This window comes from Ricinus communis, chromosome 8 (genome assembly GCF_019578655.1).
Source record: "Ricinus communis isolate WT05 ecotype wild-type chromosome 8, ASM1957865v1, whole genome shotgun sequence".
NCBI lineage: Eukaryota > Viridiplantae > Streptophyta > Magnoliopsida > Malpighiales > Euphorbiaceae > Ricinus > Ricinus communis.
Window position 1 is genome coordinate 12943537 of NC_063263.1, and position 14910 is coordinate 12958446.

General features: G+C 36.0%; 2 protein-coding genes across 4 annotated transcripts; both read right to left on the reverse strand.

The window, feature by feature from the left end:
* Positions 1-816: 816 nt before the first annotated feature.
* On the reverse strand, positions 817-6555 carry LOC8284346 (coatomer subunit alpha-1). Its single transcript, XM_002512923.4, has 4 exons — positions 6306-6555; positions 5953-6194; positions 4393-4887; positions 817-4137 (listed from the first exon to the last, which is right to left on the reverse strand). The coding sequence occupies exons 2-4, from the start codon at positions 6158-6160 to the stop codon at positions 1187-1189; spliced, it is 3654 nt and encodes a 1217-aa protein (XP_002512969.1). The 5' UTR covers positions 6161-6194; positions 6306-6555; the 3' UTR covers positions 817-1186.
* A 507-nt stretch (positions 6556-7062) lies between these two features.
* On the reverse strand, positions 7063-13686 carry LOC8284347. 3 transcript variants are annotated; one of them, XM_002512924.4, is made up of 11 exons: positions 13484-13686; positions 12946-13055; positions 12597-12702; positions 12108-12206; positions 11950-12015; positions 11631-11747; positions 10843-10917; positions 10112-10214; positions 8752-8799; positions 7679-7800; positions 7063-7554 (listed from the first exon to the last, which is right to left on the reverse strand). In XM_002512924.4, the coding sequence occupies exons 1-11, from the start codon at positions 13556-13558 to the stop codon at positions 7456-7458; spliced, it is 1020 nt and encodes a 339-aa protein (XP_002512970.1). In that variant the 5' UTR covers positions 13559-13686; the 3' UTR covers positions 7063-7455. The 3 variants fall into 3 exon arrangements, with proteins under 3 accessions (XP_002512970.1, XP_015570700.1, XP_048233965.1); XM_015715214.3 differs by lacking the exon at positions 12597-12702 and having other exon boundaries at positions 13484-13668; XM_048378008.1 differs by lacking the exon at positions 13484-13686 and having other exon boundaries at positions 12597-12682.
* Positions 13687-14910: the final 1224 nt, after the last annotated feature.

The window sequence follows — 14910 nt, forward strand, 5'->3', positions numbered from 1 at the left end:
TTATGTTTGTTGTTAAAATAAAAAAAAATGGAGTAGACATTTGTTGATTATTGTATAACTGAATTTTAACATTGACACCACAAAGATCTCCTTCTTTGTAACCTTCCTCTTTCTTTACCATACATGTATAAGTAAAAGAGATTAGAAGAAACAAATTGTAACTCTCAACTTCCTCTCCCTATCATTTTCTTCCCTTCACCCATCCTTAATTCTTTACTCAAAACGTTATTCATATACATTTGTCCAACATTTCAACAGTAAATATTTTTGGGTAACTATGAAACACCCGGTGTTTCTTAAATTTTGAGTTCTATTTCTCCAAGGAAACTAAGAATTTCTTCTTTCTTTTTGTTTTTCTTCTCTTTTCCTTTTCAATTTAGAAACCCCTTACGTCTGGTTGTCGAGAATGTGAGCAAATTCACGGGGGCAAATTGACCATGCCCAGAAGCCATGCAGTGCAAACAGGACACTGAGAAGTCCTTTTTTATAATTCACGAGCTTAGGATACAGGATACCAGAGAGAAGCCGTTCGAACTTGTTCAATTCAAAATCATGTTTTCCATCTGCGCAAATCACAAATTTGGAATCTAAATCCCATAAAACTCCTTCACTTTTCGAGTTTAAATTCCTATCAATCAAATATGACAAAACCATGGCTGGAAGCGGATCCCTTAATTTTACCAGTAAGAAAATGCGTTAAAAGGTGAATGATCACCACCTCTAACATCTGAACCAAAAGATGATGCCGTGAATAGGTTGATGAATATAATAGTAAGCTAGAAAAATCACTTGCAGCCAACCAATAGAAACCCGAAATCATCACAAATAAGCAAATTTTGCCATACAACTGAGATGTAAACTTGTCCTGCCTATAAAGATTTATCTAATTTAACAAAAGAGCCCCCTCGTCTATTCTTGTCTATGAACAGCTAACAAGAATAGGCCAAGCCAAAATTCTCAAGTTGTTTATTACATTGAAAATCATAATCAACTAAGTAAACAAGGGGTGAAAGAGATTTCCAGAATAAAGCAGAATAGAAGAAAAAGATAACACAAACAAATTCACTGGGGACTTAACTCTTCTATAGGTATCTCTTACCTTTTTTCCCTGCAGATAGAAAACAATGAAGACCGCCACTTCTGCTATCAGATAAGACGAGCTGAAAAATAATTGACAAAAACTCGCTCATCGTATCTGGGTAGGAGAACAGAGTAACCCTGAAGCATCTGCCCCAACAACAGCAAGATCACAAACAGAACACAACTGTCCTTCCTGGCTTGGCACAAATCGTGAACTACAAAATGGGCAAGAGATATCTTTTTGTCCTCTGTAAATTGGAACATATGTTGCACCACATGTCACAAATGGGTTTCTGAAGTCATAATTTAGCTCGGAGGCATCTGTCATATTCCTTTCTGCAGCCTGCAGCACTTGCCTGGCCATCTTTGCCTGGTTCTCAATTGTGGGGTTCGTCTCTAATAGACGCCTGGCAAAATTAGCTGCAGTAGCTAGGTTCTTTGCCTTGAAGCAAACAGTCATTGCATTTTGCAGAGCAAGCCTTAAATGAGGCATTTGAAGGTTGCAGTGAGTGAAATAGGCAGCTAGCTCCTGTTGACGTATTGGATTGTCTTTCATTTCCCTCCTTTTGAGCTCCATCTTCGAAGCCAGGACATATTCTTTGACTATGATAATCAACTCTTTAACTTCATCGACCTCCCTCCTGGACTCAACAACAATTAGAGGGACTGTATGAAGAATGCTGAGAAAGAGTCGAAGTGCCTCAGTAAATTTTCCAGCTGTTGTGGCTCTGTATCCAGCCTTGAGCTTCTCTTCCAACTGAGAGAAATTGAACACCAGTGCTGGAGGGCCCCTTACATTAGGGCTAGCAGATTCACTCCATCCACGTTCAACAGCCAGAGATATCACTGGAGTAGATGAAAATGCACGCAAATAGGTATGGCTACCTGTGTGAAGATCAAGAAACATGGATCTCAATGGAGCAAAGTTTCGAATTCCAAGTTGCCTGTTGAGCAACCGCATAGCAGTATCAAAATTGCCAGCTGCAGCATGTTCAGCAGCAAGTGATGATCTCTGGATCCAAATCTGGCTTACAGGCATACCAGGAGTTGGAGCCACAAAAACAGACGAGCGGGCACTTACAGAAGCCCTCGGTGTGTCTGCCTCAGGGGGGAGCTCCAAGTCTTCAAGGTCCCATCCTCCCTCCCCATTTTCATCAGCCACTTCCCCATCCTCCAAAATTCCTGAAACATCTCCATTTTGCAAGCCATCCACATCGTCAATATCCAGATCTCCACCCCAATCACCTTCAGCAGCCTCTTCATCCTCATCAACAGCACCTTTACCCGTATCATCCAGCCCACCTTGAAATATGCCTCTCATGACTCTTAGAAGGGGCCAATCACTGCCAGACATGATGGGAGCTGGAGGTATCAGAAGTGAAGGCACTTTACCCTCCGGCAAAGATGGAACATTATCTCCTAACTCAGCAGCTAGACGTTCAGCAACATCCTCTAGCCCATGGACTTTCGCAGTTATATAAGCAAGTGGCAAATGGCCAGAATTCTCCAAGATCTTGACACGTTCTTGGATATCACCCAAATAAAGTGCATTATGAAACTGGCCCATGACATCATTCTTAACTTCAGCAATTTTCAGCATTTTAGAAAGCTTTTCCAGGTTCCCAGTAATGAGATAGAGGAAAGACAACCTCTCAAAGTTTTTGGTTCTCTGGTAGGCATATTCAACAATACCTGAATTACCTTGGCGAAGAGCTTCCACTCCCAATCTATACCAGTGATCTTTCTCATCAATTTCCTTTGCTGAAGCAACAGCAATCTGAATATTTCCACTCTCTAAGGCCAAATTAAATCGAGTCCTCTCATCCTTCACAAAATGCAAAGCAACTTCAGGAAAACCCTTCTGTTGCAAATAAGCGATCATTGCCTGCCCACAGAGCTGAGAGTTCCTAATCATGCTCATAACATGGTCATACTTCTTCCTCAAAAGAGAAAGTTTGAACATGTATTCTGTTGCATCAATGTCAATATGTCTGCTCTTCCCATCCCGATCCAAGCAAAATATGGTATTTCCAGAAACCTTAGTTACATATATTGGGACATCAAGAGTTCTGATTATGCCGCTGTCCCCATTGGGCAGACAGTATTTTATGTGGTTCAATGTTGTATAAATAAAAACACCATTGTCATCCCAGGCTCCGCTCTTTACACGGATAGTCTCATGGAGAGTGCACTGATGCACAAGCTTCTTGCTAGCAATGATGATCGCATGTTTGCTGAGCAATGCAACACTTTCCATGTCATTAGACCAAACAACATACTTGACAAATGGCGTTTGAAGGTCCCCAAGAACAATCCTTTGCTGGAGATCAAATATGACTACTCGATCCTCTGCCCTGCAAAGCAAGTTACCAGTCCCAGCATAGAATATTGCATCTGCAGCAATGGGGAGACTGCTCTTTTTAACAACCTCGTTCTTCAGGTTTTTGACTAGGACCTGGTTGCTGCTTTTGTCAAGCACAGCAAATCTATTTCGGGCCACAAAGATGGCTGATCCCCCAGCACCTCTCTTTGCCTCCTGCACAGTATCACCCCTACTGATGCTATCTTTGGGAATGACATACAACTCATAAGTTCCACCATCCACATCTGAGCAAATAAGAACAGCATTCTCAGTAGGACTGTAAGACAGCGTCCTTGGACTTTGATTCAGGCTGGTGGTACCAGGTCGCCGGATGGGAATCACCTGAGTATCTCTTTGAGTTGAAAACTCATAGAACCGCAGAAAGCGATCTTTAGCATAGAACAAAGAGTCACCGCTCACTGCAAAAGCAGGCCTTTCTCTCTCTAATTTAAAGACAATCATGCCACTATCGTGACCAGCAGCAAGGAGATTCATCTCAGGGTGAGATGCAAGGATCCAGAATCGGTCATGTTCTCGACGGAATGTCTGAACTCCAGTTCTTTTAGTGACATCCCAAACACGAATGCTTTTATCCTCTGAATTTGAGACAATGATATCCTGTTTGGCATGGAACATAACACACGACACATTATTCATGTGCCCTCTCAATGTGTCCACTTCCCAAGCCTTTGTGTCTGAAAGTAGAACAGCAAAATTAACCAATTCAGTCTTGAGTTTACCCAGGTAATACAATGACATAAGGTATAAGGGGATGTATGAATGTTGCATTTTGGGCTCCCAAAGTATGGATGCAACTAGACCTTCATGAAGCTAAATACAAGCACAACAAAATAGCTATTCACGAGAATTATAAAGAGAAGAACCGGTTAGCACTAATGGTAAAAGTGAACGGGAGTTAAGGAACATATGCCACATCATTATCAACTCACCATTCATACGCCACAGTTTCACTTGGCGATCATCTGCTCCTGAGACAATCAAGGGAAGGTTGGGGTGGAATGCAGCCCAGTTGACTCCTCGATCATGGCCTTCCAAGACATACTTAACAACAGCATCAACCCCACCAAAAAGATCTGTATTCATCTGACTCAACCGCAGAATATCATCAGCAGGCGAGACTGTTTTCTTTCTCAGGGCACCAATATCCCAAACACGAACTGTCTGATCTAGGGAGGCAGAAACAACGAGGTCTTCTTTAGGATGGAATGAGGCACACATGACATAATGATTGTGGCCCGTCAACACAGAAATGCAAGTACGGGATTGCCAGTTCCAAATACGGATTGTCTGATCGTCACTGGCACTCACAATCCATGGGTACTCGTGATGAAACTGCACAGTACGGATGTAATCAAGATGTCCAAGAAGTGTAAACAGACACCTATGCATCTTGTAGTTCCAAACTTTAATCTTGTAATCATCACCTACAAACCATCAATTCTTAGAAGCGCACATCCTTTATAAGAAACATGCATCTTGTTTTGATCAATTTTCAAATTCCAACTGTCAAAGGTATTTCAAACACAAAGACATAATTGACTCAATTTTCCCGTATTTAGTTTAGAATTAAGATCAAAGCTAGGTTAATGATCAAATTCTCTTTTATAATACATCATACCTGAAAGAGAATCCTGCCTTAATATATAATGGGAAGTTTTTCAGGTGGTGACAAAGCAAGCAATGGACAGACTTTGAATAATCAAATATAGCTTCATAGACGACATGCATATGTATTTACCTAGTATACTAAATCCTAAGCAAATATGAGCATGTGCTCAGTGTATAACCTTTTCTTCGGGAAAAGAAAAGGTGCAAAGCAACAGAGCAACAATTCTAGTTATAAGCAAGGTCCTCCAACCGAAGTACAGGACCAGCAAGAAAAAGAATGACAAGAATGGACGCTTTGGATGCAAGTGAAGGAATTAGTTGTTGATACTGAATTGCATCTTCTAATCATAGCACAAGGATTAAAATGTTCACCCATTTATAGTGATCTCTTAATTTTGTTTATCAAATCATTATCCCCCTAACAGTGTACATCCAGAATTACACTAATAAGAGCACAATCACCTTAGATCTCATGTAAAATCTTATAAAACAAACACAATTGCAATACTCCAAGTAATCCCTAATATTTCAAGTAAAAATAAGAATTATATAAACAATGCATTATTCAATATATAGAAATCCAGATTTAAAGATAGAAACCAACTATTTCAGTTCTAGCCATAAAATTAGCATATTGGGTCTGAATACAGTACATGAACAAAAAGATAAGGCTGACATAAATGCCCTCTTTGTACCATTTCATCACTAATGGAACATGCTAAATATAACTAAACTGTGAGCAAATCAGCTAGATCTATTATAATTTCTACCTTATCAACAAAATAGACACACTTTAAACAGTAATCTAAAATCAGTAACTAACAATTCCATAAAAGAAACAGCAAAACATAAGATGATAGCAATGTGAAAATGCGAATTACCTCCAGAGACAAATAAAGGCTGAGATTTATGAAAATGGACACCGCGAACAGGTCCATCATGTTCATCAAATCTATCAATCAAAGTCCCCATTCGGTAATCCCATAGTTGAATCACACCACTGTGAAGACTCGCTAGGATCCACGGTCTCTTACTGTGGAAACTCAGTCCTTTCACTCTATTGCTCTTCGTTTCAAATTTCGTCAACATCTTGTCTTTCTCTAAATTCAATCAAAATCAAAACCTAAAACAATCAATCAAGATCAAGTCAATAACGAATTACGACAACACTGAATTATCAAAAAAGACGGTGCGTTTCATCACATACTCCTCGATCGAGAAAGTTTTCTGTTACCTTAGATCTGATCAAATCAAGATGAGGAACTGAATCGCATCTACGATTGATAAAACGGTGCGTATTGTGAAGGATTTGTATGTGTAAAGCGAGAACTGTATATATAAGAGAAAAGAAAGAAACGGAGGTAGATCGGAGGAAGTGAGGGAAGAAAGAGGTTTTTGGGTTCTTTCTTTTTAGATCTGTGCGTTCGACGAGTAGTGCAAAAACAATGTGTGTTAATTTGAGAAAGAAATCAGAAATTGTATATGGAAGGAAATTTTGGAAATGTATGAGGGTAGATTGGGAAGTGCATGAAGGTACTTACTTTTATGTTGTTAAAGCGAATGATAGCCGTTGGATTAGAAATTGGGTTGTGATTTGTTGGGGCTGTGGCTGATTTGTATTTACACTTGAATGTTAAGCAAGGATTTAATTTAACAGACAAGCTGAAGTTTAGTCAAGAAATGGTGTAGATCTGTTATTACTTATTAGGTCGTGTTTAATTGACAAGATTGGTCCTTTGTTAAGTTGATTGATAGTAAATTTCAATAGGAAACCGAAAAATCAAACTGCCTGAACTCGGACCGGTTAACCAAAGTGATTGGTTTATTTTCGATTTTGATTTTGATTTTTTATTTAATATAACTAACCAAATTGATTGGTTTGCTTTTGTTTTCAATTTTAAATTTTGTTAATTTTCAGTTCAATTGATACTTTTATATTAAAAATAATTTTTATTTTATATTTAAGGAATAAAAAAATTATTAAAATCTTATTTTATGAAATAATTTTTTATAATAAAAAATTTGGAGTATACAAAGATAGTCTTGGAAGGTCTCTTTACAAACTTTAGTTGCCTTTTCTTTTTGATAAGGGGATCAATAAATATGAATGAGGCACTGTTGGGAAAAGAAATGCATGCATAAACTGGCTTACAGAAAAGGATTATTGATGCTATATTGGTCTGGTCTCAGATAAGAAAATTCTCGAGCTGAAGAAGATAATTGCCTGACATGTTGAAAAAGATAATACTGCACACAATCTACAGCCTCTTTCGTCTCACGTGCTTAGTGTCCTTGTTCTTCGTTCTCTTATTCAAATGGGTACTTCCCTGCAGATTCTATACAGTATCAATACCTTATGGGATATGTTTTCATGTCTGTTGATATTATGATCTGCCCTGAAGAACTTGGACAATCTCCTCCGCTCTTGATTGGATGCCATTAAGATATTCACTAAGAATGCGCTGCTCGTAAGAACCTCCCTCCTGAGAAGATAAATGAAAATGCAGAACATCAAGAAAAAGAAAAAAGATGTGTGTTTTACTGATGTATGAGATCTGTAAATAGCATGAGCGATACTACAGCAAAAAATCAGCGAGTTTTCCTTACTGTTCTTATCAACATCCGCTCGATTCTTTTCTTGACGACAGCATAAAATTCTTCAGGAGAAATTTCTCCCTTGCCAACTGTCAAGCCATTAATCAAAAGCTTGTTCCACTCTTCCTCAGGAGCTGCACAATATAGAAATGTCCTTAAGGCGACATCTCATAAACAATAATATTCAGCATAGTTCTTTTAATGATCTAAACTCTAATGCATATAAGATGGTCATTAGATAGGTAAATGCTTGTAATTGATCTCTTTGAGGTCAACTTCCTGTCTCTGTATGATCCAATTATAGGAACGCCATCAATTACCTAGAGGCAAAGGCCACTATATATATAAAACAAAACTAAGGCTACATTAGCAACACTAAATCTTGTAATAGGCAGTCTATTATAATCCATATCATTACCAAAACCAAGAGACTGGTGCCCACTCCATATTCAGCTTTCTCACTCTTGTAAGATCCTGAGTAATTGGCAGTCTCCAATGGCATAAAAGAAAAGAGAAACAAGTGTTTAGGACTTTGCCTTCAAGATCACTCATGTAAGGGCTATCAAGTAGCAACACATTGCACTTCCCATTCATAGGCTAAGACGGAAAATCAGTAACGTTCTAACCAAGTTTTTCTCCAAAAACAGGCAAGAACTTTCAGCAGTTCATGAATAGCTAATTATATAATCATTAAACCACAAAGTCATTCTGAATCTTGATGTTGCCCTTCCATGACAGTCCGCATATAGACCAGATATTCACACCTAAGTTGGATATGTTACTGCATGTAATTTGACTGGTTCTTTTGACTTCCTTATTCACGGCATGCAGGGCATTCTTTCCACGCATCCCAACGCAAAAGCATAATGTGTTCAGTATCAGAATGTTCTCTTTATAAAAGACTTTACATGGCAAGATTTTTATAAATATGCAGCAAATTTCACAAAGATGAATAAACTGTGAAGTAAACCAATTATAAGAAATTGATAAAGAAACATCTTTTCCATTTCTTAAGAGGAATTAATACGTATCTACTGACATAATTGATTTCCCTAAAGCAAAACGATGAAGGGGATAGTAGAAACCTTTAATTATGGTCTCAAGAAACTGCTCGGCCTTCAAAACTTCATCTCCTACACCACAAACAGGGACAAGCAACAGCTATTCAAGGCAGCCAATTAATGGTCATAAAGCAACAGGAAAACAAAAAACAAAGATTATAGCTGCAAAAGGAGGCAGTGGACAGATATTTAGCAGTTAAATATAAATGGGACAGAGATTTTCAGTTGCGATGAACTCTGGAAAAAAGTTGAAAAAAATTAATTAACGTTCAAACTTAGAAATTGGCTTCACAGGTCAAGCTTCCTAAGTGCTAAATCCACACAAAACTATGGAAAGATGAGACCAACAAAATAATACCACATTCAGCTAGCTATATCCTCTTACCTAGGTCCCACCCAGGACCTGCACAGAAGTCCATTGAGCTTGAATGCACGGGCAAGCACAGGCTCACCAATTACCATGTGCTAAAAGTTCAAACTGAAATATAACATCCCCAAGGGGTGAACAGTGGATCATTGAATTGAACCACGTTTTGCAACGATATCATATTAATGAACCACATAATCTAACATCTTATAGCTTAAGCTTGCAGAGTAATCCAATTGGCTTTTATGGTTTAGTAATAACTAATTGTTAGCTTCTAGTAACTACTTTTCTTCAAGAGGTCAACATGGAAAACCTGTACAAGCTAAACATTGACCAACATATAACAAACTGTGTATTTACTCTGTTGTAACAAATCTATAATGTAATTGCTTTTTCTAAATATTGAAAACTGATAAGCATGTAGATGACAATTTTATGCAATACAGTAAATTAATTGTCAATTTTGTTTAGAAGATGATATCCTTTCAAAGAATATAAAATACTTTGAACGGTGCATACCATAAGCTTTTGCAGAGATATTTATGTTAACTAGCAATAGAAAGATTAAACATGATAATCTGATTGTTATTTAACAATGAGCAGTGGTACCTAAATATAAGTTTTATACTTCTACTAACATGATCTCAATGGAAGCCTCTAATATCTACATCTGGGCTTTAATCTAATTTCCCTAAAACTCATAGGTCAATGACCAGGTTTGGTGGCAGGTGAGCTGGTTGACCTTTAGTCAGAACATTCACTTGAACATAATAGGGGCTACGTGATAAGCTATACACAAATATGGGCCAGTTAAAAGATTTTTCAGTTGAACCATCCAAGGGACTCCAGGTTCTAACAACAACAAAAAACAAAGTAAAAGAAAACTTAATAATAACCTCAAGGCTGCTAACCTGATTTCAATAAATTTGCTAGATATGACATGGTTACATCTAAAACCATATCATTTTCTAGACTTTTAGTTCCAAGGTCATATTCCAAGTACACTAGGATTATTACCTTTCTGTGCATAACTACGTTTTGAAAGAACCTTGGAAGCATAGAGTTGCAAAACCTTTTGTAGCATTGCCTCGAGTCCAGGTTTATCCCCATCTTCGTTTGCCTACAAGTGAGTAGTAAGATAGCGGATGTAATGAATAGAATCAAACAACTGGTAAATCCAGACTAAGTAATACATGGTGTGTTATGGTTTTAAATATTCATAGGGAAGTCAAGTAATTGAGGAGGTTGCCAAGGTTTTACACGTTCAGAGAGAGAAAAGTCACATATTTGAAAAAATTAAGGCAGACACATATTATTTCCCTGTTTACTTTTTTTGTCACATCAGCATCTCTGCTCCACATCACAAACTTTTGAATAAAATTATAAAAAGGAAAAGGAAGACAAAGACATTTTTGGTTTCCAAATATTAGGGTTTTCTTTGTGGGATAAACCTTAAAAGAAATCTTACTAATTAATTACTAAGGACTAGATTAGAAAATGAAAACCTTTGCAGTAAAGTCGCTTATATTACATCTCTAATACAGGTTTGAAGGTGAAAAAAATCTATGCATACAAAAGCACATTATAAATTCTCTTTCAGACATTTTCTCATGCATAGCATGCTCTGATTAATACTAATTTTATTTTTCACTACCATGATGCAAACTATTGCTGCCCCTTCCCATAACCTTACAATGGAAGAGAAGGATATTCAGGGCAGGTATGGTAAAGCAATAAAGCAGACTCACTTGCCGTAGTTGTGCACTGACTTCTGCAAGGAATCCTTCATCCAGCTGGCCTTCTTGCTCCCTGTGAATTATCTCCTGACGACCAGGAGTATTTGCAATCAATGAGGTCAATAGAAATTAATGGAAAAGTAGAGCTTCATAGCTACTTGGAAGATATATAGCAAAAGTTTGCATGGAGAGCACCTAATAAAAGTTATTCATTTGAGAGAGTAATAACAATTACTATTCTATCAATGATGTAGGAACAGAACAAGGAGGTGATTAAGGGAATGAGGATGATCCTCTGACATAGTCGAAAAAGGAAAGAAATTGTCTCAAAACAATTTGATCAAGAAAATGAGGAAGATCCTTTGATATAGTTGAAAAAGGGAAAAATCATCTTAAAACAATTCATTACTTCTTTCTTCCAAGCATGACTGGATGCCGTGAGACAAAATTCATAATAAGTTGATCGTGTTGTAATCTAACAAGAGACTGTTTTCATTTTTTGAAAAAACTATAATGCATTCTAGCCCAATTCTATCCCTACCTATTCGCCATTTTCTTTTTGCCCTCTCAGTGGAGATCAGATTCCTGTGAGAGATAGCAATATGCGTGCCACATATTTGGAAGTGAAACATATCTAATGTGCCACAACATTATTAATGTGACTAGAACTGTTTTATCGAATAACTAGATCAGTTTTAATAAACTTCCGTCTTGCCAGTCTTCAGACTGCAAGTTCACTGTTAAATTCCTTCAGAAAAAAAAACAATAGATTCAAACTTAATTCAAGAAAGATAAATTACTTTCTCCATTAGCTTGAGAGTATCTGGATCTCTAGGAGGCCATGGAATCTCTTCCTCCTCATCGACGACAGGTTTCAAAATTGATTTGAGAACATCAGTAGCTGATTCAATCTTTTCCTACAGAGACAAAATAGTATGATAAGAAAAAAGATAAACTAAAAAAACATAAAACTCTGAAAGATGGAAAAACTCAGGAAAACCACAGAACATCACTTGGTTGTTTGATTGTTTTTCTTCCTCTTTTATTTTCTATTTTTTATTCTCTCTCTCTTCCTTTTTCTTTGTGTGTGTGGGGGGGGCGAGAGGGAGAGAGGGGTACTTTAGTCTTGTGGACAAGACAATCCACAATGCTCATCACTGATACTGCCAATTCTTCATAATCTTTCTGCAAAAGAGTAACCAAGCAATTCTCTAAAAAACAAGTACAGGAAAGAGGTCACCATCAAAACTAAAAGTAACCAAGTTAAAAGACCATGCTTTATCATCCTCTGATTTGCAGGTGTCACTTCTTGCTGCGAGTCGTATCCAAAACGCCGTATTGAAAGCAAGGACATTTTCGACAACAAGCTGCTGAAGCTGTTCATAGGCAGGAAGATACAGTGAGAATAAGTACATTGAAATTAGAAACGAATTTGCATGCGGATCCTACAATAAATCATTCTTAGTTTGTGCCAATGGCTTTACATCCATTCAGAGAAAATATAAAAATCATTCAATACAAGTTGAAATCTCTATTACTTCGAGCATCCAAGATAAGTTTGCCTTAGCATGTATCTCTTTTGTCCTAATATATTATTTAAATAAATATTACTCTTGATACATCAGCATTCAGCACTATTGCCCAAAGAACAAAGTAATCCATGTCTAAACCATAATCAGAAAATAGCAAGTAATGCATGTTACTGAATACGAAATACAAAATTTAAACAGATCCCATAAAAAATTTCCTATTCACAGTTTACTTACTTCTCTCGGACTTGCATCTCTCAGCATATCTATCAACCTATCTACTTCTACAGTCTTTTTAAATGATTCCTCAGCATCTTGACTGACTGCACAGATCAAAGTTTTCCTGTTTTATTTGACCCAAGTAACACCATTTTACAATCAATAACTCATAATACATAACATATATAGTTGCAAAGCATAGCTTTTAATAATCAAATACTAGTTAATCTACTATTGGTGGATCAACCAGCAAAATGAGGCAGTATATTCAATTCCTAAAATAGTAAACAAAAAGAAAAAAAGGGCTTTCTGTTGCAAAAAGTCAAGATTAACATGAGAAAAACTAAAAGAGACGAAGAAACATTACCTCCTCTTTGATTCCCTTGATATGTGCGTAATATTCGGGTTGAGTTTCTGGAAGGAACCGGTCCTCCACCCTTGGAGCAACGAATTTTGTATTATAACACAAGGAAAGACCTATTAAATATGAAACAAACACACCACTCAAAAAAACAAAAGACAATTCATATGAATTGAGAGTAGCAATAACAAATCAAAGTTACTAACTTAAAGCCACAGCCACTATAATCAGTTAGCATAAAATAGAAAGCAGGATTGTTTGGAATAAATCATGCACAAGAATTCAATTCAATTGGTGCAAAATCATGTCATTGTTTTCAGAATACCTTTAAAAATCCTTCTTTTTCAGTTGAAAGGAATTAGATTCTAGCAATCCAAACATGAGAATTGACTGAATCCAATTAAATTCTTGAAATTTTTTTTAGACTTGACAAGAATATGTAAATCTCTAAAATCAAAGTGCAAAGAAGAAAAAAAAGGAAAAATAATGCATAATTAAAAGACACATGTGAACAATGAATTAGGTTTTGAAGTGAATTAATTACCTTGTTCTTGCGGTAAGAAGAATAGGCGCATGAGAAATGAAGCAGAGAAAGGGATTTAGCAAATAGTGAAGCCATTTGGTGTAGGGGAAACAATGGCGGGAGAAATTACTCCTAGAATAACTAATAACTAACAACCCTTCAATTTCCTAACCAAATCCTCACCACGCTTAACTGAAACCGAGCCTGCTGACACTGTCTGGTAAGATGACAACTGGACAAATGGACCCTTCGGGCCTAACCCTTTCAATATTCAGTGGGCTTACTTCTTTTATTAGACTCGGGAGTGATTTCTTCCTATTGTCATTTTCAAATGTTTTTACGTAATAGCAGCTAATAGTTAAATTTGTACTAACTATTCAAGTTAGAGTATCTCTAACGCTTTCTTTATATATATATATATATATATATATATATATATATATATATATATATATATATATATGTATGTATAATTTATTTAATTAAATCTTATTTTTTTATTAGAAATTCTAGCTTTGAGAGAAGAGATAATAAAAAATGTCGAAATTCTCTCTAAAATAAATAAACATAATAATTTATTAATATTGTATAAAATTTAAATACATATGAATTACCAACACAATAAGTTTGAAACTCTCTATATGACATAATAATTATCTCTTAAATATTAGTACTTCAAATTTATAATCCTTTGTCAAGTATAATGGGATACCATACACTGTTAAAAAAGAAAAACTAGATTATAGTCTATAATTTATTAAGGACTCTTAGATATAGGTTATATTTTGAACATTTCAACACATAAAATAATATATATTTTATTAATATTTAATCGCTAGAATTCATATCTTCTTACATATTTTATATTATTATATAAATCCATTTTTATTTTATTTGACCTTAATATTATATCTATATCTATTCTATATTTGTGTTCTGCCGTGTATACATTTAGCAAAGAATAATGCTACAAAGCATATTTTATTTGTTTTATTTTTTATTTATTTTATATAAATATAATAACATTATTAAATTATTTTTAATATTTATAATTTATAATATAATTCTCTAAAATACCACATCAATTTTATAAAATGGTTACTTTAGCAAATTTTTATTTATTATTTTTGATGATATGATATGCATTTATTTTGTGACGTGGAAAATTCTTTACTTGCTTAGTATTATAATCTATCTTTCTTCTTTTGGGAACAGAAGAACACGTGGAAGCACGTGAAGGAAGCATGCACCAAGTTAACTTTGTGGCTAAGAGTGGCCCAAGCCCATGCGGGTATAAGATTTTACGATCCACATGTTTCATGGATCGCATGGGGCTTTTTTCTTGTATTTTAATGTTTCACAATCACAATAATCCTTTTCTGTCGTCTAATAACTTTCGAATTCGATGTCAAAGATTCATATCCAACAACAGAATCGCCACTTTGCTT

Coding starts and splice junctions, on each gene's coding strand:
- LOC8284346 (XM_002512923.4), bottom strand. CDS start 6,160: ATGTTGACGAAATTTGAAACGAAGAGCAATAGAGTGAAAGGACTGAGT. Junction 4,888..5,952: donor GCCTTTATTTGTCTCTGGAG/GTAATTCGCATT, acceptor GATGGTTTGTAG/GTGATGATTACAAGATTAAA. Junction 4,138..4,392: donor GAAACTGTGGCGTATGAATG/GTGAGTTGATAA, acceptor TTCTACTTTCAG/ACACAAAGGCTTGGGAAGTG.
- LOC8284347 (XM_002512924.4), bottom strand. CDS start 13,558: ATGGCTTCACTATTTGCTAAATCCCTTTCTCTGCTTCATTTCTCATGC. Junction 10,918..11,630: donor CTCTCAAGCTAATGGAGAAA/GTAATTTATCTT, acceptor CCTGGTCGTCAG/GAGATAATTCACAGGGAGCA. Junction 10,215..10,842: donor TCAGTGCACAACTACGGCAA/GTGAGTCTGCTT, acceptor ACTCACTTGTAG/GCAAACGAAGATGGGGATAA.